The 19,931-nt window shown below is 44.2% G+C and overlaps 1 protein-coding gene across 3 annotated transcripts in view; it reads right to left on the minus strand.

Annotated features, from left to right (window-relative positions):
* Nucleotides 1-705: 705 nt before the first annotated feature.
* BST1 (bone marrow stromal cell antigen 1) overlaps nt 706-19,931 on the minus strand; it is a 30,933-nt gene continuing 11,707 nt past the window's right edge. Inside the window, exons 5-10 of one of the 3 annotated variants that reach the window (XM_047856984.1) lie at nt 19,196-19,272; nt 18,756-18,848; nt 15,999-16,085; nt 12,377-12,436; nt 9,305-9,379; nt 706-1,939 (exon numbers count right to left, since the gene is read on the minus strand). In XM_047856984.1, coding sequence (XP_047712940.1) covers nt 1,834-1,939; nt 9,305-9,379; nt 12,377-12,436; nt 15,999-16,085; nt 18,756-18,848; nt 19,196-19,272 — 498 coding nt within the window. In that variant the 3' untranslated portion in view covers nt 706-1,833. The remainder of the gene's footprint in view (nt 1,940-9,304; nt 9,380-12,376; nt 12,437-15,998; nt 16,086-18,755; nt 18,849-19,195; nt 19,273-19,931) is intronic. The other 2 variants (XM_047856986.1, XM_047856985.1) reach the window with 2 other exon arrangements.

A 19,931-nucleotide genomic window follows, 5' to 3' on the forward strand; every position in this document is an offset into this window, starting at 1 on the left:
ACAGGAGAGAAAGAGATGGGAGACAGAGGGAACTAGTCAAGAGGCTTTGATGTCATTCCCAGGGAGAGAGATGAGGCCAGCCCAGGGCAGTCTGAGATGCTCTTTAGCTATTCATGGGGTTGTTATGTGTGTCTATGTTATACACAGTGATCATGAGGCTGTTCAGTTTTCCAACTGTATAGGGAATATTTGGTCAAGCATCCACAAAAACTGTGGAGAGGCACTGCCAGGGGGGCCTCACCTAGAGATGAGGGGCACTGGGGTAAGAGAGAAAGAGCCCTGTGCTCAGGGTTACACATTTGAGGAACAGGTCTACTGCCCTTGGGCAATCTTTTTCTCCCCCTTACAGAGATTTACAGGCCCTGCAGGAAGTGAAAGAGCTCCTGCTGCCTGTTTCTGGGAACCGGGGCATCAGAATCAGGGAGTTCTCATGTCTGAAACCCCCACACATGCTTTAGGTAAGAAAAGGAATAAGGAGAACAGAGAAGTGTCTGTGACAAGCTTTTGGTTTTATTTTTGTCGTCTGGAAATGTTTTGTGTCAAGACAAAGTACCACACACGTATGATACGTGCGTGTGTGTATATGTGTGTGGATTTCTCCCTTTCTGATTGTAAAAGTAACACATACTCATTAGAGAACATCCGAGAAACACGAAAATGCCAAAGTCAAAAATAGGAATCACTGATAAGACCACCACCCAGAGATAATTGCTCTGCCTTTGAGTTTATTACTTTTTCTTTCATTTGTTTACAATATGCATATCATAATAGAATTTGCTAAATTTGTATTATATTTTAGAAGGTTTTATATCTCACTTCTTGTACTTCTTGTTGACATTTTTCTATATCATTAAATGTTCTTTGAAAACATTTCAGTTACACACAGTGAAATTTACTCTTTTTGATATACGGTTCTAAGTGTTGACATAGATTCACTACCACAATCAAGATACAGAACAGTTTCTCACTCCCCCAAAATTCCCTCACACTACCCCTTTGTAGTTACCCCCTCCCCCTAGTCCTAACCCTTTGCTACCACTGATCTATTCTCCATTCCTACAGTGTTGCCTGTTCCAGAATGTCATATAAGTAGAATAATACAGTATGTCGCCTATTGGTCTGGCTTCTTGTATTAGCACATTTGAGTGTTACTCATGTAACATTTTCTTTCTGACTATATAGAGAGTGTTGCTGAGTATTGTATAGATGTACCACAGTGAGCCCATCCGTTCACCAGCTGAAGGACATTTGGATTGGTAAACATGACTTTTACCAGTTGAACGCGATTCTAACCTACAGATATAGCAAACCATATGAAAACAGTTCCCCATTATTGGACATTATGAGTTTCACCCCCCCATTATACATAACCATTAAGTGAACACCTTTATTCATAAATCTTTGCACATCAAATATATATACATTTATAGAGTGTATATATATCTTAAGCTATCAATAAGCAAGCAGTGTGCCCCACAGGGGATATAGGAAAATTCAGAAAAAATATAAAATCTAATTCTACTAGAATTTTCTAAAAATATTTTATTATGTAACAATAGTCTGGGTCTCAATGCTTTATACAATATGACACAAGAAACTAATAACTTGCTTTCATTCTAATGCAGCAATTTTAACCTGCTAAGGAGAACTAGACTAATTTCTTGTCTCTGAAATCCCGAGCTTGTGTATCATTGAAAACATTAACATTTTTTTCCCAGAAGGAAGCTTCTTTAGACAGTGGAACCACCTGGTATGCACAGAACAAGACGGAGGAATGCGCAAGGGCGGGCTTCAGGGCTGGGGGATGGTAGGGCAGCACAGCTGGGCTTCCAGTCACAGTTGAATAACTGAAGCCAGAACCACTAAGAAAGGAATGAAGAGGCTGGCACCATGTTCTGCACAGAGGGGTGGGGCTTCTCTTCGAGTGGAGGTTACTGCTCTGCAAATTAAAAAGGAAAGAGAGAAAATTTCAGTATTGGTATGCAATGCCTACTGTCAAAAATATACATGCATGCTGCAAAAAAAATTGAAATAGTGCAGAAAGTTAACAAGTGACGAGTAAAAGTGCCTTCGACTCCCCCATTCTTGCTTTCCACAGAGAATCATTGCTGGCGGTTTGAACTGTCTTCCCAGGAATGTAACACGTACGCATACATTACACATGTTCCCACACACACCTTCACACACCCTTTCATCTGAGTACAAATGCAACCTGTAATTTTTTTCCCCTAACATCATATTTGGACATACTTTCATATTGTACGTATGAGTTAATTCATTCTTCCTCATGGATGAATTCTTACTGTATGGATATACCATAAACCTAGCCAACTTCCCTACTGATCGACTACATTGTCAGAGTTTAACTGGCATGGAAAAACCTATCTTGACTTAAAGACACCAAGAGAGGACCCGGCCAAAAAAAATGGACTCTGGTCGGGGCTCCTGAGTGGCTCAGCTGGTTGAGCATCCGTCTTCAGCTCAGGTCATGATGTCACAGTTCGTGGGTTTGAGCCCTGTGTCAAGCTCTACACAGAGCCTGCTTGGGATTCTCTATCCCTCTCTTTCTGCCCCTCCCTTGCTCTCTCTCTCTCTCTCCTCTCTCTCTCTCAAAAATAAATACATAAACAAAACATGGACTTGTCATAGCAAATAGAGTCTGACCACTGACTGGATTTTTTAAAACAGAAATTACTGAATTTTTAAAAGCCAATTCAAAGATACATCTTTTTAAATCATGAAACCATCGAATGTTGGCTTGGAAATTTATCCCATGGTTTGGGACTCCATCTGAGTGCTGGTCACCCCTCATTCACTAATGTTTATTGCAGTATTATTTATAATAGCAAGATATGGAAGCAACCTATTGATGGATGAATGGATAAGGGAGATGTGGTATTCAAACACTCAAACACACACACACACACACACACACACACGCTCATGCAGACACACACAGGAATATTACACAGCCACAAAAAAGGATGCAATTTTTAGCATTTGCAACAACATAGATGGACCTAGAGGGTATTATGCTAAGTGAAATAATTCAGACTATGAAAGACAAATACCATATGATTCAGTTATATGTAAATCTAAAAGAAAAAAAAACAAATGAATAAACAAACAAAAAGTAGAATCAGACCTGGAAATACAGAAAACAAACTGATGGTTGCCAGAGGGGAGGAGAGTGGGAGAATGGGCAAAATGGATGAAGGGGAGTGGAAGATACAGACTTCCAGTTATGGAATGAATAAGTCACAAAAAGAAAGAAAGGAAGGAAGGAAGGAAGGAAGGAGGAAGGAAGGGAGGGAGGGAGGGAGGGAGGAAGGAAGGAAGGAAGGAAGAAAAGCATAGAGAATTTAATGATACTGTAATAGTGTCATATGCTAACAGATGGTAGTTATACTTGGGATGAGCATAGCATAATGTATAAGCCTGTCTAATCACTATATTGTACACCTGAAACTAATGTAACATTGTGTGTCAACTACACTCAAATAAAAAACAAATTAATAAAAATGGAATAAAGGAACCTCAGGCAGACACAAGTTTGTACTAGGGCTCCTCCTGCTGGACATTTACTATAATTGCACTTCTGATTCAGTTAACGTTTCAGACTTGATTTAGTCAAAATTATTTTTTTTTTCTTTACAATAATTAACGAATCCAAGGGTATACTTATTTTTATTCTTTTAGGAAAATAAAGTATTACAGAACTAAACATAGTCATAAGAATCTCCACCCTTTTTCAGTTCTCAGTGCCTTTTTTGGAAGTAACCACTGGTAGCAATTTGGAGCTCCTCTCCTTAGACCGTTTCATCACTGACATCCATTATCACGCACACACAGAAACACGTAGTTTTCCTTTGCTTTTCACGACTGGCTTCATGTTCTGGGCACTGATTTGTCACAACTTAAACTTTTCCTGTCCACATGAGGTTGTGCTGGAGGGCAATTTTTATGCAAAGAAAAAACACTATTTGCAATTACTTTCGTTTTAAAAATTAATTCTAGCTATTAAGCTTATAAATTCAAACACCTTATTTCTCCAAACATTTTTCTAGTTGACTCACGAGTCATATTTTTCTGTTTAAAAACCTAGGCGGGGGGCGCCTGGTGGGCTCAGTACACAACTCTGGATGTCGAGGTCATGAGTTCAAGCCTCACATTGGGCCTAAAGCTTACTTTTAAAACAAAACAAAAAAACCTAGGGACCTCTGATAATAACTCTTTTTTTTTAAGTAATCTTGGGGTGCCTGGGTGGCTCAGTCAGCTGGGCATCTGACTTCGGCTCAGGTTACGATCTCATGGTGCATGGGTTCCAGCCCTGCATCAGGCTCTGTGTGGACAGCTCAGAGCCTGGAGCCTGCTTCTGATTCTGTGTCTCCCTCTCTCTCTGCCCCTCCCTTGCTCATGCTCTCTCGCTCTCTCTCTCTCGCTCTCTCTTTCTCTCAAAAATAAATAAATCATTAATTTTTTTAAATAAATTAATTAATTAAAAAATAAAAAGTGATCTCTGTGCCCAACATGGGGCTCGAACTATCCCAACATCCAAAGTCACAGGCTCTACAGATTAAGCCAGCCAGGTGCCCCTGACAATAAGTTTTAAGGGGATTTCATACTTAATCAAATTTCCTTGAATATTTTTAACTCAGGTTATTTTAGACTAAATTATTTTAAACTTATCTTTTTTAAATGTTACATTTTTTTAAATACTTCAAGTGACTTTAAATGAGTAACACCTTCTCAAACACTTGATTCTAGTAAATCTAATAAAGGTATAAAATTTCATCTTAATTATCTTAAACATTCAAATTTTGGCTAAAAACTTAGTAGAATCTCTTATAACTTTCAACATTAAAAACCCAAGTCTGCAATCAGTTATTTAATAGTTACATATATATTTGGAATCACAGGGCTATTTTTACATGCTAAATTCTCTAAAATGCTGCAAATTTAATTAAATACCAAAAAATGCAAGTTCTTCCTAAACTTACCACACAACTATTTTTTTTAATGTTGATTTATCTTGGAGAGAGAAAGACAGAGCTTGAGGAAGGGAGGGGCGCAGAGAGAGGGAGACAGAATCCGAAGCAAGCTCCAGGCTCTGAGCCGTCAGCACAGACCCTGACATGGGGCTCAAACCCATGAACCATGAGATCATGACCTGAGCTGTAGTCGAATGTTCAACCAACCTAGCCACCCAGGCGCCCCAACTTTCCACAAAACTATTAATAATATGAGTTGGATTTATATTAACAGCTATATATTCCGTTCTAAACCTTTGTAGATTAAAAGTCCTTTGTTCCACTATTCCAAAGCAAGTTGAGCTTGGATTTCCCACTTCTGTGTCCTAGGGTATGTGGAGGGAAGAGAGACAATGCATTTTGGAGAATTCTGACCAAGATGAGACTTTTGATGTTTCTCCTTGACCTCGATTGATACAAGGAGTCCTTATTTCAATAACATAAGTATGTCTGTTTTCTCATTTCCTCACCAATCCTGTATTGTCATTGTACTGAATTTTTGGCCAATACTGGAGTCTACAAGATTGTTTTCTACATATTTTTTCATGAGAAATTGTTCATGAGAATTTCTCCATATTGCTGTATGATTATCCTATCACTGTTTCCCCCACCCAGCTTTACGGAGATATAATCTACATACAATGTCTACATTCTATTCCAGTAAATGTAACCCTTTGATGTAACCATTCACTTCTCATTGGATATCTACCTCTGATTCAGTATTATAAAGAATGCTTTGGTGAACATCTCTGAGCATAGAGGTTGTGCCCACATTCTGAATCGTTTCTTTAGAAGAGGGTACCAGAAGTACCCTAAGGTCTGACTTAAGGTCAAAGATTATGAATATTTTTATAATGCCTGATACATATTGTCAAATTTTTCTCCCAAAGCAATTTACAAACTTATAATGGCATCAAGCATTTAATAACATCTTTAAAATATTTTTTCCGCTGTATGTCAAAGACATTGTGGTGAAAATTGCACCTCATGAAATCTGTATCTCATTTGGGGCAACTGGGTGGCTCAGTCGGTTGAGCATCCAACTTCAGCTCAGGTCATAATCTTACCATTCAGTTTGTGAGTTGGAGCCCCACATCGGGCTCACTGCTCTTAGCACAGAATCCACTTAGGATCCTCTGTGCCCTTCTCCCTCTACCCCTCCCCGACTTGTGCTCTCTCAAAACAAATAAACATTAAAAAAATTATATCTCATTATTACTACAAGGAGGAACTCATTCTCCGTATTTGCCATTTGGGGATCATCTCTTGCAAATTATCCATCAATATTCTTAGTGAAGTTGTTTAAAAAAGAGATCAGTAAAATTCCTTCCGGGGCAATGAGAGTGGAGGAAAATCTGGCAACGAGTGAAAGAGGGTTTGGGTTTTTTTTTTATTATTATTCATTTTTTTAATTTACATCCAAGTTAGTTAGCATCTAGTGCAACAATATTTTCAGGAGTAGATTCCTTAGTGCCCCTTACCCATTTAGCCCATCCCCCTTCACACCCCCTCCAGTAACCCTCTGTTTGTTCTCCATATTTAAGTATCTCTTATGTTTTGTCCCCCTCCCTCTTTTTATATTATTTTTGCTTCCCTTCCCTTATGATCATCTGTTTTGTACCTTAAAGTCCTTATATGAGTGAAGTCATATATTTGTCTTTCTCTGACTAATTTCGCTTAGCATAATACCCTCCAGTTTCATCCATGTAGTTGCAAATGGCAAGATTTCATTCTTTTTGATTGCCGAGTAATACTCCATTCTACATATATACCACATCTTCTTTATCCATTCACACACCGATGGACATTTGGGCTCTTTCCATACTTTGGCTATTGTTGAAAGGGCTGCTATAAACATGGGGGTGCAAGTGCCAAGAGGGTTTTATTCTTGACATTCAATGGAACTGGGAAAGAACTGTCATAAATAAATCTATTCAACAATCACTGAAAGAATGCCCAAACAAAGTAAAGAACAGATCAGGGACTATAAGCCCCTTCCTGGCATGCCTGTGGCTCAGTTGGTTAAGCGTCTGACTTCGGCTCAGGTCATGATCTCATACTTTTGAGAGTTCAAGCCCCACATCAGGCTCTCCACTCTCAGCACAGAGCTCACTTTGGATCCTGTCTCTCTCTCTGCCCCTTCCCCCTCACTCTCTCTCTTAAAAATAAACATTTTTTTAAAAAATCCTTCCTTATCTGCTGTGATGTGAACCACAGGGACATTTTGAGGCAGTGTGGTTTGATGGGAAAAACAAGGATTTGACACACGAACTTGCATTCTGTGCATGGCTCTAGCCAGTCCTCAATGACTCTAAGAGATCACTTAGCCCCCTCAGCATCATTGATGGGGATCAAATTGCCCACCTTCCAGGAACGTGATCAGGAGGCAAGATGATGACCCCAGACTGCCGCACTGGAAGCCCGACACACCCAAAGTCCTCAGAAAGGCCTGGGAGAGGTAAGGCTAGAGCCACCCTCAGTCACCCGGCACATCCTGCAGAGGATGCACAAAGTGCAGAGGAGGTAAACTGAGGCACGGGGTGCCAGGGTGGCACCACTTGCCTCTTTCAGGATGGCAGTGGAGGGCCCAGTGGTTTTATAAAAAGAAACTTTACATGATCTGTAACTGTATAAAGTTGATAATCTCCTTAAGGAAACAGGGAGTAAAACCGTAAAGACCCGAGTTACACTGTAACACTAAGGAGCCTACGCGGCCAGGCCTTTCGAAGTCCCCAGCAAACTGGGTTGCCCAGGCCACGAAATCCTCCCACAACCTTATTCCCCTTTTCTCCGCCTAAGTGAACCATCGGTTTCTGTTTCTTGCAATCGAAATCTGGAACTTACACATTTGCTACCACCAGGCATGTCTCCAACTTCCTAGGACACCTGTCATTCCTTTTGGCTACCTGGCCAGATTGAGACATTGTCTGAAACACGTGCTTCCACAGAGAGGAAACCAATCCCTTTCTTTTTTCTTTCTTTCTTTCTTTCTTTCTTTTTCTTCCCTTTCTTCCTTCCTTTTTTCTTCCTTTCTTTTCTTTCTTTCTCTTTCTTTCTCTCTTCTTTTTCCTTTCTCTCTTTTCTTTCTTCTCTCCTTTCTTCCTCTTTCTTTTCTCTTTTCTTCCTTTCTCTCTCCCTTTTTCTTTCTACCTCTTTTTCCTTTCTTTCTCTTTCTTTCTTTCTCTCTCCCTTTTTCTTTCTCCCTCTCTCTTTTCTTTCTTTTTTCTTTCTTTCTCTTTGTCTCTCCCTTTCTCTTTTTTCTTTCTTTCTCCTTTCTTTCTTTCTTTCTTTCTCTTTTCTTTCTTTCTCTCCCTCTTTCTTCTTTTATCTTTCTTTCTTTCTTTCTTTCTCCCCCCCAATCTCTTTCTCTCTCCCTCTCTCTCTCTCCTAAGTGCCTACCAGGTTGCAGGCTCCATGCTAATCTCTTGGGAAACATCCATCAGTGAACAAAACAGGTAAAAGTCTCTGTCCTTCTGGGGCTTATGTGCTAACAGGTGGGAGATAGGCAGTAAAGAATAAGCTTAAGCACCTGGGTGGCTCAGACGGTTAAGCATCCAACTTTAGCTCAGGTCACGGTCTCATCATTTGTGAGTTTGCACTGACAGTGTGGAGCCTGCCTGGGATTCTCTCTCTCTGCCTCTCCCCCACTTGCATGCACACATGCTCTCTCTTGCTCTCTCTCAAAATAAGTAAACTTTAAGAAAAACGTGTGTAAAAAAAAGAATAAACTTAATGAGCAAATAAGTCAGAAGCTGATAAACATCATAAAAAAGAAAAATAGAGCCACAGGAGGGTTTCACAGAGCCAGTCCATGGTGCAGGCTATAATTTAAAATACCGAGGTCAGGATAACTTCCTGGAGGTGAGATACAAGCTAATACAGCAGGTGAGAGAGTTAGCCCATTGACAGCTAGGGGAAGGACTTCCAGGCAGAGGGAACAGAGCAGGTAAAGGCCCTGGGGCAGGAATGCACCTGGGATGTTCCAGGAGGCCACTCTGAGGCACAGAAAGGAGAAGGGAGTAAGGAAGAAGCTGGAGAGAACTGGGCCAGAGCAGGCTGTTTGGCTCTTACTCTGAGTGATGTGGGAGTGACTGCAGAGTTGTGAGCCGACGAGTCCCATGACTGAATAGTTACAGAACTACACTCTATACTTTGTGAACTTCTGGAAGTTTCCCTAATAAACAATTAAAATGGCAGCTGAGCCTCAAACAGGCCATGAAGGATGGGACAAGGTGGAAGCAAGAAGGCTCATTAGAGCCCGCTAGGTAATCTACCTGACTGCTAGACAGGCTGGTTCTGGTAGGTGACTGCATACTCCATCAATCTGTAGGTTGAGCCAGTGGAATTTTCTGGTAAAGCATGAGAGAAGGGAAGGAATCAAAGACGGCTCCAAGATTTCTGGAACAGGCATTTGGGGATTTGGGGAAAGTTGGGCATTGCCATCAATTGAGACCAGGAAGACTCTGGGTAGACCAAGTTTAGAGGTGTCTTAGTTTCCTGTTGCCACTGCAATAAATCAATCAGTGGCTTAAAACAATGCACATTTACTCTCTTACAGTTCTGAAGGCTGGAAGTCAGAAACCAGTCTCACCACACTAAAGTCAAGGTGTCAGTGGGGCTCCTTCGTTCTGGAGAGCCTCCTGAAGGAAGAATCGGTTTCCCTGCCCTTTTCTGCTTTAAAGTACACCCTTCCAGGGGCGCCTGGGTGGCTCAGTCAGTTAAGCATCTGACTTCAGCTCGGCTCATGATCTCACGGTTTGTGAGTTCGAGCCCCGCATCGGGTGAGCTGGAGCCCTGCCCCGCTTCAGGTGAGCCCTGCTTCTCTCTCCTCTCTCTCTGCCCCTTGCTCACTTGCACTCTCAATAAATAAATAAATAAATAAATAAGGTGCACCAGTCCAATCTCTGCTTCCATGATCACACTGCCTGCTTGTGTTGTGCATCGAATCTCCCTCTGCCTCCCCCTCATAAGGACACTTGTGATTCTATTTAGGGTCCACCTGGATAACCAAGGATAGTCTCCCCATCTCAAGATCCTCAACGTAATCACATCTGAAAAGTCCCTTTGCCATACAAGGTGACAGTCACAGATTCCAAGGATGACAACTGGGTATCGTTAGGCGCCATGATTCAGCCTACCGGAGCAGGTAAACTCAGTTCGGTTTGGGATGTGTTGAGATTGAAATACCTATTAGACCATCCAAGTGGAAACACTGAGTAGACTGTTAAATATGCAAGTATGGCGTTCCGTACAGGACCTAGACTAGAGACATTCATTCCGGAGGCACCAGCATATAGGTGAGATTTAAAGCCACGAGGCTGGATTTAAAGCAGATACTCACTTTCCCACCCTGCCCTGCAGTTAGCACACAGACACATGACCAAACTCTGCCAACCAGCTGTCCCCATCGGAGCACAGTGGATTGAGACAGCAGGGCCCCCCAACGTCTAGTCTAGGGGCACCTGGGTGGCTCATTTGGCTAGCGTCTAACTCTTGATTTCGGCTCGGGGCGTGATCTCATGGTTCATGAGATCAAGCCCCACACTGGGTTCTGCTGAGTACACTGGGATTCTCTCTCCCTCTCTCTCTGCCCCTCCCCCACTCACACTCTCTCTTTCTCTCAAAATAAATAAGCTTAACAAGTAAACTGTTCTAATCATGAGGATGCCTAAGGCACCAGCGCTCTGAGGCTGCAGTGGCAGAGATTGTAGAAGCACCCAGGTGTGAGCACAGGTACTCTCTGAGCTGTGTGTACCCACACAGGCTCCCCTCCGGCAGTTCTGGGTCAGACTTCGGCCTGGCCTCCGGTCCCGCTTCCCCGGCTCTCACAGGAAGATTCTGTGCGGTGCCTTAAAATCTTTGAATACGTCCCATTTCTGCTGAACTACCTGGAGCTGATGTGTGATGCTTGTAGACAAGAATTTCGACCGATGCACTTCCTACTTGAACTTGAGGAACCTGGGCCCTGTGCCCAGGCCTGGCTCTTTAAGAATCTTTCCAGCGTTCTGTCTAGAAAGGAGGTGGGGGGCTAATACACCCGTTGCTTTCTTCAATCTCCACGACAAACCTGCGAGGTGGTTTCCACTGTTTTTCATTTGGGGCCTGAGAAAACCGGACTCCAAGCACAGTGCTCTTACTGCTGCCCAAAGGCTCACTGTCTGCAGTCTGTGGGCAGGAAAGTTCCCGGTGAGAAGTTGGGAGGTGGTGTGTGTAGAAAGAGTGTGAAGGTCCCGGAAGGCCAGACTAGAAGTCTGGATCGGTCACAGGAACCTTGAAGGTCTTTGAGCAGCGTGGACGGGACGGTGGGTGTCCTTTCCACGTGAAGCAAGTGAGGGCCCAGGATCATAGAACATTCTTGCTCTTTCATGAGAGGATGAGAAAACTGCATGCCTCCTCCGAGGGGTCAGCTCCAGGGTCACATGCTGTCATGGTGGGTCTGCTCGTTACTTCCCTCCCAGGAACAGTCCGGGGCGGACACGGCAGCTCCACAGTCGGGAGCGCCCAGCGGAGGACGGTCCCCACCGCGTGGCCCAGGTCCATCCACGGGGCGGCAGGAATGCACACAGGGAAGGCAGGTCCCTTCCTTTTAAGTGGAGTCACGCCCATCGCCCCACCGCAGCGCAAAGGGAAGCCAGGAAACACGCTCGCTGCTCTTGGCAGCCGTGAGCCCAACTGAAATGCGAGGGTTCTCTTACTAAATGAAGGAGACAAGAGCTCTGTGGGGATGGTGAGCAGTCCTTCTCTCTCTTTCTGTGTCTGCCTGTCTGTTTCTCTCTTTCTAATGGACTAGTTATGAAACTGAACAAAATATTCTTTTTTTTTTAATGTTTTTTAACGTTTATTCATCTTTGAGAGACAGACAGACAGACAGACCACGAGCAGGGAAGGGGCAGAGAGAGAGGGAGACACAGAACCCGAAGCCGGCTCCAGGCTCTGAGCTGTCAGCACAGAGCCCGACGCGGGGCTCGAACCCACGGGCCGTGAGATCACGACCTGAGCCCAAGTGGGACGCTCAACCGACCGAGCCACCCAGGCGCCCCAAAATGGACAAAAAATTCCATGTAACGCACACAGCACAATGTGCAGCAGCCAGAGTACTCTTTTCCCCTAACAGATGGAAGAACGGATGGTATGGACTTCAGCTCACCTGGGCAGGTGTTCATCAAACCTGCACCATCTTAGCCGCTCAGAGAGCCCGAGCCGCTCAGCGCAGAAGCACAGGACTCCCTCCACAGCCACATGTTCTAGGGCGCGTGTGTAAAATCATACTGCAATTCATCAGTGGTCTATAAACAGTCCCGCTTATCTTGGGGAGGCAAGGAGGTCGGGGCAGGACAGCTACTTACGAGTTTAAGGCACAGTCAGGATGAGTGCTGTGGTCCACGCACATTAAGAGCTTCACTGGTCTACAGAATGAAAAGAAATAATATGTAAGGGATTATTTAAATGACTTTCACTCATCAAACATTTACAGTATGCCTGGAAAGTACCGGGGATACAAAGTCTCTCACCTAAAAGAACACAAAATGTTTGTTTTTAAAAATATTAGCCAGCATTTATTAGGCACTTACTACATACCAAGAAATTTGATGATGGATTTGTTTGTTTTTAATTGTTTTAATCTTTATTTATTGCTGGGAGAGAAATAGCACACACAGAGTGCGAACAGGGGAGGAACAGAGTGACAGGGAGACACGGAATCCGAAGCAGGCTCCAGGCCCCGAACTGTCAGCACAGAGCCCGACGCGGGGCTCGAACTCACGAACCGCGAGATCATGACCTGAGCCGACGTCGCACGCTTCACCGACTGAGCCACCGAGGCACCCCCGATGAGATTTTCTATATAGACTTTGCCATTTAATCCTCACAAAGACCAAACAGAGCAGGTATTAATACCATCTCCAGTTTACAGATGAGAAAGCTGATCAGAGTAACTGGCCCAAGAACACACACTAATGGCTGTGGGGCGGAATGTGAGCTGAATGCGAACCCTGCAGGCTCACCCCAGAGCCCAAGCGCAGAACCACCCAAGCAAGCATGTACAGTCTTGCCTGGAAAATCCTCTTGATAAGTTCTTTGGCCAGAAAGTTGGACTTGAAGCACACGGGTGATGGCCTTTGCTCAGGCTCCAGCAACAAAGAAAGCTGACTGGCTCCGTGAGTAGAGGGAGGAGACGTGGAGTCCCAGGAGGGCAGGGAAAGCAGTAGTGAAGAGAGAAGCCGGGTAACAGGAGCACAGGGCACACTAGGTAGGAGTCAGGCCAACAGGGGCTCCCTCCCTGGCCGGGTGGCTGGAAGGGACTTTGGAGAAACAGGAAATGTGTGTGTGCTCTACTGCTCCCTGAGGCTTGCCTACTTTCCAGTAAAGTCTACGATACACAGCTATTTGTTATGACCGTAGTTTATTGCTGTGGCTTCATGCCCCCCACTCCAAAGTCATTGAGTTTCACTGAGTCTGGCCCAAGACAGCGCTCACAGAAAGCAACCAGGAGGCAAGAGAGGCTATGACAAGAGAAGACGTGGCCAGAATTGGCAAGAATCTTGGGGAGAACTTCCGTCTGCCACAGGAGAGAGGACAACATCACCTGAATTTTATGGGGCAGGTTCTCAGTTACATCTGGGTTGGAGTTTGGTTTGTTACCCTTTGTGACTCTCCTGCAGTAAGCCTTCTCCCCTGTGCCCTGGGAGCAAAACAAAACCCCACCTTAACACAAGAGCCCGTGGGCAGTAAAGAAGTGGGAGAAGGGGAGCTGACCCAGGCTTGCAAGGGAAGAGACCGGAAGGCCAGCATCACTGGGGACAACACTAGGGCAAGTGACAGCAGGCTAAGTCCCTGAGGACAGCCGTGCGCAGGGAAGGAGACCTTGGGCTCTGGCCTGGGTCACCATACGTGGCCTGACGACTTACAAAGCCAACTTCCTCGAGGGAGTTCTGGGCCAAAGCAAAGTGGTCTTACATGTGGAACTTTTTGGCACAATTTTCTCCATCATTGAGAAGTTTTAGTAAAAAAAAAAAAAAAAAAAAAAAAAAAAAAAAAAAAACTGCCTTTCAAGAAAAATATACAAAAATCTGGTGCTTTCTTGTTGTGATGAGCACTGGGTGCTCTATCGAAGTGTTGAATCACTATATTGTACACCTGAAACTAAGATTACATGGTATCTTAACTGACTGCAATTTGAATAAAAACATTAAAAATAAATGAAATAAAATCTGGTGCTTTAAGAAAGGAAGGGTCCTATAGTAGAGGGGCTCCTGGGTGGCTCAGTCGGTTAAGCATCCAACTCTAGATTTCAGCTCAGGTCATGATCTCACAGTTTCATGGGCTTAAGCCCCACGTCGGACTCTGCCCTGATAGTGTGGCACTTACTTGAAATTCTACCTCTCACTCTGCCCCTCCCCTGCTTGCACTCTCTTTCTCAAGAATAAATAATAATAAATTAAAAAATGAAAGAAAGAAAGAGTCCTCTCGTAGAAAGAAAAGAGCATACTTCAAAGCCATAGAATGCTAGGTTCAAAACTCAGCTCTGCCACAGAGTAGTGACCTTGCAAAACTTATTTAATTTCTCTGACCCTTAATTTATCCTTCCATGGAAAGCGGGTGTTTATATAAAGCTTAACAACAGACAAAACGAATCCACCACAAGTCTAGACAGAGGCTACTATTGTGGGCAGGTGGGGAGACTCTGGGGTGCTGGTTATATTGTTTCCCGATCTAGACAGGTGCGTGTGGAACTTGTGAAAATTCATTCAACCGTGTACTTAGGGCTTGTGCATTTTCCCGTACATAGTTTATATTTCCCCAAAAAGAGGACATTGTTTTAATAGAAGATGGCAACACCTAACTTTTGAGTTTCCTGAGAGCGTTAACAATAACAGATGAGTACACTGGGACAGCTTCAAGCTGTGGGGCTCCTTCTCTGGGAAAGCGGAGGGCAGCACACATTTCCCGTGGGCTCTGCTCAGTGGGGACGATTACCCAGCCCCCAGAGCCACGGAGAAGGTATGGTACAGTAAAGCCAGACGGATGGTCGTGGGGCCTGGCCAAGACCGCAGATGTAATTGCCACCCTTGCCAATTTGGGGGAAAGCCACTAAGGCCTTGCAGTGTTGGACTTCGGCCCCGAGGAACCGAGCAGGGCTGCAGACTTAGGCAGTGAGGCAGAGAAAAGCAGGAAGCAGCAAGGTAAGAACTCCCGGTCCAGGGGAGGGCTTCCAACAGGTATCAGGGTTTCAGCCAAGTTTATCTAAACTTCCAAGAATCAGGAAAGCCCTCAGGCAATATGTAAATACATAAAGTGCTTAGCCTACAATGTGCTCAGTAAATGGTAGCTGTTACTATTTTCCTATAGGTCCACTGTCAAGGTCTATCTGTAAGTACCTCAAACAAACCCACCTTAGCACCTATCTTAGGCAAGGACTCATGGCATCCACAAATGCCAGGACCACAGTGCCTGTCCTCAGGCGACTCACCATTGCTGTAAGCAAGGGAGGGGAAATGGGACAAGCAGCCAGGAAACAGGACTTTACTGTCTGTCCTTGAAGCATTTTTTTTTTTTTTGAGAGAGAGAGAGAGAGAGCACGCACGCATGCTGGAGACAGGCAGGAGAAGAGAGAGAACCTTAAGCAGGTCCAACACTCATCGTGGAGCCCAAGCCCAACACAGGGATTAATCCCACGACCCCAGGATCATGACCTGACCGGAAATCAAGAGTCAGACCCTCAACTGACTCGGCCACCCAGGTATCCCCTTGAAGCATCTTTTCTTAAAGACTCTGGACAAAAGTGGGTGGGACCCAGGCAGAGGTCTGGCCAGAAGGCACCCTCATCCCTCGTGCCCAGTGACAACCCAGAAGGCACAGTCCAGGGGCCCTCAGCGCTGATCCCAGCAGAACCCTTTCCAACGGCCCCTTGCCCTCCAAAATCACCGCTCCGCCCTGGAAATTGTGCACTGATTAGGATATACCACCTACAGGTGATCATTAATACAGCGGTACTGAAAGCCCATTTTTTCCAGTCTCTCTTCCAGGATTTTCACACTGCCTTCTCCACAGGATTCCCTAAAATACAAAAACATAGAATATAAATAAATTAAAGGAGGAAGAAGGAAGTTGTTTCTGGGTGAATTACCATGTCCCATGACTACGTGCTTCCTGGGTTAGTCTCCACTCTGAGAGAATATGGGAAAACCTGCTGCACCCTAGAAAGCTGAACGCTGAGAACCTGTCTTGGTGGGTCCAGCTGAGGGGGGGGTGGGGGTGGGGGGACCTGCCCTGGCACATGGTGGTGGTCACAGGGCACTCCACAGCCCTCCCCCCAGCAACACACCTTAGGGCAGAGCCCCAGGTCCCCAGAATGCTGGCGACTTGTGTCCCATACAGTATGTTTTAAATGAAAGCAAGAACATACAAACCAAAAATTATTAAAAATGCAAATAAACCCATAGGGAAAAAAAATCACCCCAATCGCACATCGCTAGAGATAACTATGGTTAACATTTTGTTGTATACCGTTCTCAATCTTTGAAATGCATTCATTCCCATGAGACTTTTTTTTTTTAATTTTTTTTAACGTTTATTTACTATTGAGAAACAGAGACAGAGCATGAACGTGGGAAGGGCAGAGAGAAGGGGAGACACAGAATCCGAAGCAGGCTCCAGGCTCCGAGCTGTCAGCATAGAGCCCAAGGTGGGGCTCGAACCCACAGACTATGACATCGTGACCTGAGCCGAAGTTGGACACTTAAGGGACTGAGCCACCAACGCGCCCCAGAGACTTTTTAAGTATAACAATAGCCTTCTGCTGTCCAATGCAGTTTGTAGTGTGCCTTGGCCCGTGTCTGTTGAAGTGTGTATATATACTTCTTTAATTCCAGCATGATCGCCGTCATCATCAGGACATGATTCATAAAACCAGTCCCCTCTTGTTGATGCTCAAGGCTGATGTCACACTAAAATGAACCCTGTCGAAGCTTCCTTTTCACACCCATCTTGAATTACTTATTTCCTTCGCATAAATTCCTGAAAGTAGGTTTTCTGGCCCCAAGGTTTTGAATGCATTTTAAGGCTCTTCCATAGCGTTAAAGAACAAACATTCAACTGAGTAAATCTGAAAATCTAATTGGCTTCATTCAACAATTCAGGAATAGACCCTTCTAGGAAACAGACATCGCCCTGAGGAGTTGCACAAGGTGGAAAGCTTTTGTGTGGGCAGGAGGGTGTGATGAGGAAGTTGTCAGCAAAAGAAAAGACAGGATTATTTCAGGCCAGGTCATCATTTGCAATTTCCTTATCTCACTAAAGGCAGGTTCGAAGGGCAAGCTTTCTCAGAGAGAAACGTTAAAATAACAAGGAAGCAAAATTTCCCGACAAGAGGCAACTTCCCACAGAAGTAAGACAAATAACATGCACTGTTTTCTATGCAACATAAGTATACTTTGTCTTCTGGGAAGAGAAATGCAGATCTCGTAGAACTATATAGTAAGTCATCTGCGAACCTAATCTCTTGCCTAAGACACAGGAAAAAATAATCGCTCATTATATGGTGAGTCTTAGAGGGTCCTAGGGGCCTGAAATGGGGAGGTTGCTAAGATTCTCCCAGAACATAGTCCTTGGGGTTGTCAATGCTTTGCATCAGTGCTCTGAAGAACAAAGCCCCGACGTGCTTCTGACATTCCACTGAGGCTGCCAGATCGGCTTGTCTCTGAATCAACTGGGTTTATGTTTTGTTTGTGTTTTTGTTTTTTGATGTTTATTTATTTTGAGAGAGAGAGAGAGAAAGAGAGCAGGGGAGCAGCAGGGAAAGAGAGAGAATCCCAAGCAGGCTCTGCACTCAGCACACAGCCGATGTGGGGCTGGAACTCACTAATCACGAGATCACCACCTGAACCTAAATCAAGAGCCAGACGCTTAATCGACTGAGCCACCCAGACGTCCCTGAGTTTATGTTTCTTATCTTTAGTTTTTCCAGCAATGCCCCTCACTGACGAGAAGGATGAGTTCAGGCTTGCATTTATATAAACTCAGGTGGTTTTCCAGAAAAGATGGACCTTAACCATTTCCTTGGCCAGTGAACTAAGATCCAGTTGTAGAGCTGGGTCTTTTCTGAGAATAGTTTTCATTACATACTCCTTGGGTTCATTGTGAGAACTCCTGGTGGGGGCCTTCAAACAACCAGGAGGAGAAATTGGCTTTGACCCACACGAATGCATAAGGAACTCTCCAATGCTACCCAGGTAACTCAGAAAGGACAATTTTCCTCAGCTGAGAATAGTATCTGAATAAAGGAGGTTTTCTCTCTGGACTCGGGACTGGTTAGTGGCATTTCCAAAAAAGTCAAGCCTTTGTCTTTCTTTACCCATGACATTAGAAACAGAGAAGAGGGGCGCCTGGGTGGCTCAGTCAGTTAAGCATCCGACGTCAGCTCAGTCCATGATCTCGTGGTCTGTGGGTTCAAGCCCCATGTCGGGCTCTGTGCTGACAGCTCAGAGACTGGAGCCTGCTTTGGATTCTGTGTCTCCCTCTCTCTGTCCTTCCCCCACTCACACCTGTCTCTCTCTCTCTCTTTCTCTCAAAAGTAAATAAACATTAAAAAAAAAATTTTTTTAATTAAAAAGAAACAGAGAAGAGGGTTGTGTCCCCAAAAATGAAAATGTAAAATGGACTTGATCATATGAAAATCAAGAAAAGCATATTTGCACAATTACCATCATCAGAAACACCATGACTTACACCTTTGGTCTCCCGATTTCATGCATAACCCAGATCTCAATTCGTGTGATTTTATCCTTTTGGAGGTAGGGAATTTCAAAATCTGCAAAAAACCTGAGAAACAGGAAAGGCATTTCTTAAAGTCTTAAAGCAATAGGATACTTTTCCCATTTCGTTAGTTGATTTACACATCACTTTTGTTTTGAGGGGTGTTTTGGGGGGGTACTTTTAGCTTTTATTTTTAGGTGATCTATTTCATTCATGCATTCATCCGCTATTAATGGCAGAAATGTGTAGACGTGGCCCCGATCTCCAGGTCATTCGATTGTTTTGCTTTACTGGAATTTACAAAAGCAAGCATTACACTGGGAATGAAGACAATTTTCTTAAGCCTCCATTTGAAAACACAAAGTGAACATTTTGGCATTCTTCGTTGTATTTGTTGATGCTGGTATTCTTACCCTTTAACAGGATAGGCTCCTTTGGGCTCTGAACCGTTCAGCATGACATGGATCACCCCAGTACTATCCCTCGAATACTGTAAGAAGAAACAACTATTTGGAGTAAATTAACACATGTCATTTTTCAGCTACGAAACGAGCAAGTTTTTGAAACTGACAATCCTTGGGGAGCCCAGGAGGCTCAGTCGGTTAGGCGTCCAACTTCAGCTCAGGTCATGATCTCGCAGTTTACGGGGTCAAGCCCCTTGTCGGGCTCTGTGCTGACAGCTCGGAGCCTGGAGCCTGCTTCAGATTCTGTGTCTCCCTCTCTCTCTGCCCTCCCCTGTTCGTGCTCTGTCTCTCCCTCTCTCAAAAATAAATAAACGTTCAAAAAAGTAAAAAAATAAAAAATAAAACTAACGATCCTCAGTATTAGCAAGGATCTACTAAAATTTGGTATTTCAAAACAATTTTGATATTCCATATAGCTGCTAGGGATACAACTAGTGTATCTTGTAAAGCAAATTGCTCTGAAATGTCAAAACCTCATAGACTCAGTGATTCCGTGTCTGGGAATCTGAGGAAATAATGTGATTCCAGCATCGTAACAGCTAAAACAGACTAAATTACACAGCCATTGCAAACAACGTCAAAATCACAGTGGCTTTAAGCAAGAAAGAGTTGTTTCGTGCTCACATTACACGTTTATCACAGGTCGACTGGGGTTTTGCTCCATAAGTCCTCGCTCTGGGACCCA

This window comes from Prionailurus viverrinus, chromosome B1 (assembly GCF_022837055.1).
Source record: "Prionailurus viverrinus isolate Anna chromosome B1, UM_Priviv_1.0, whole genome shotgun sequence".
In the NCBI taxonomy this organism is placed as follows: Eukaryota; Metazoa; Chordata; class Mammalia; order Carnivora; family Felidae; genus Prionailurus; species Prionailurus viverrinus.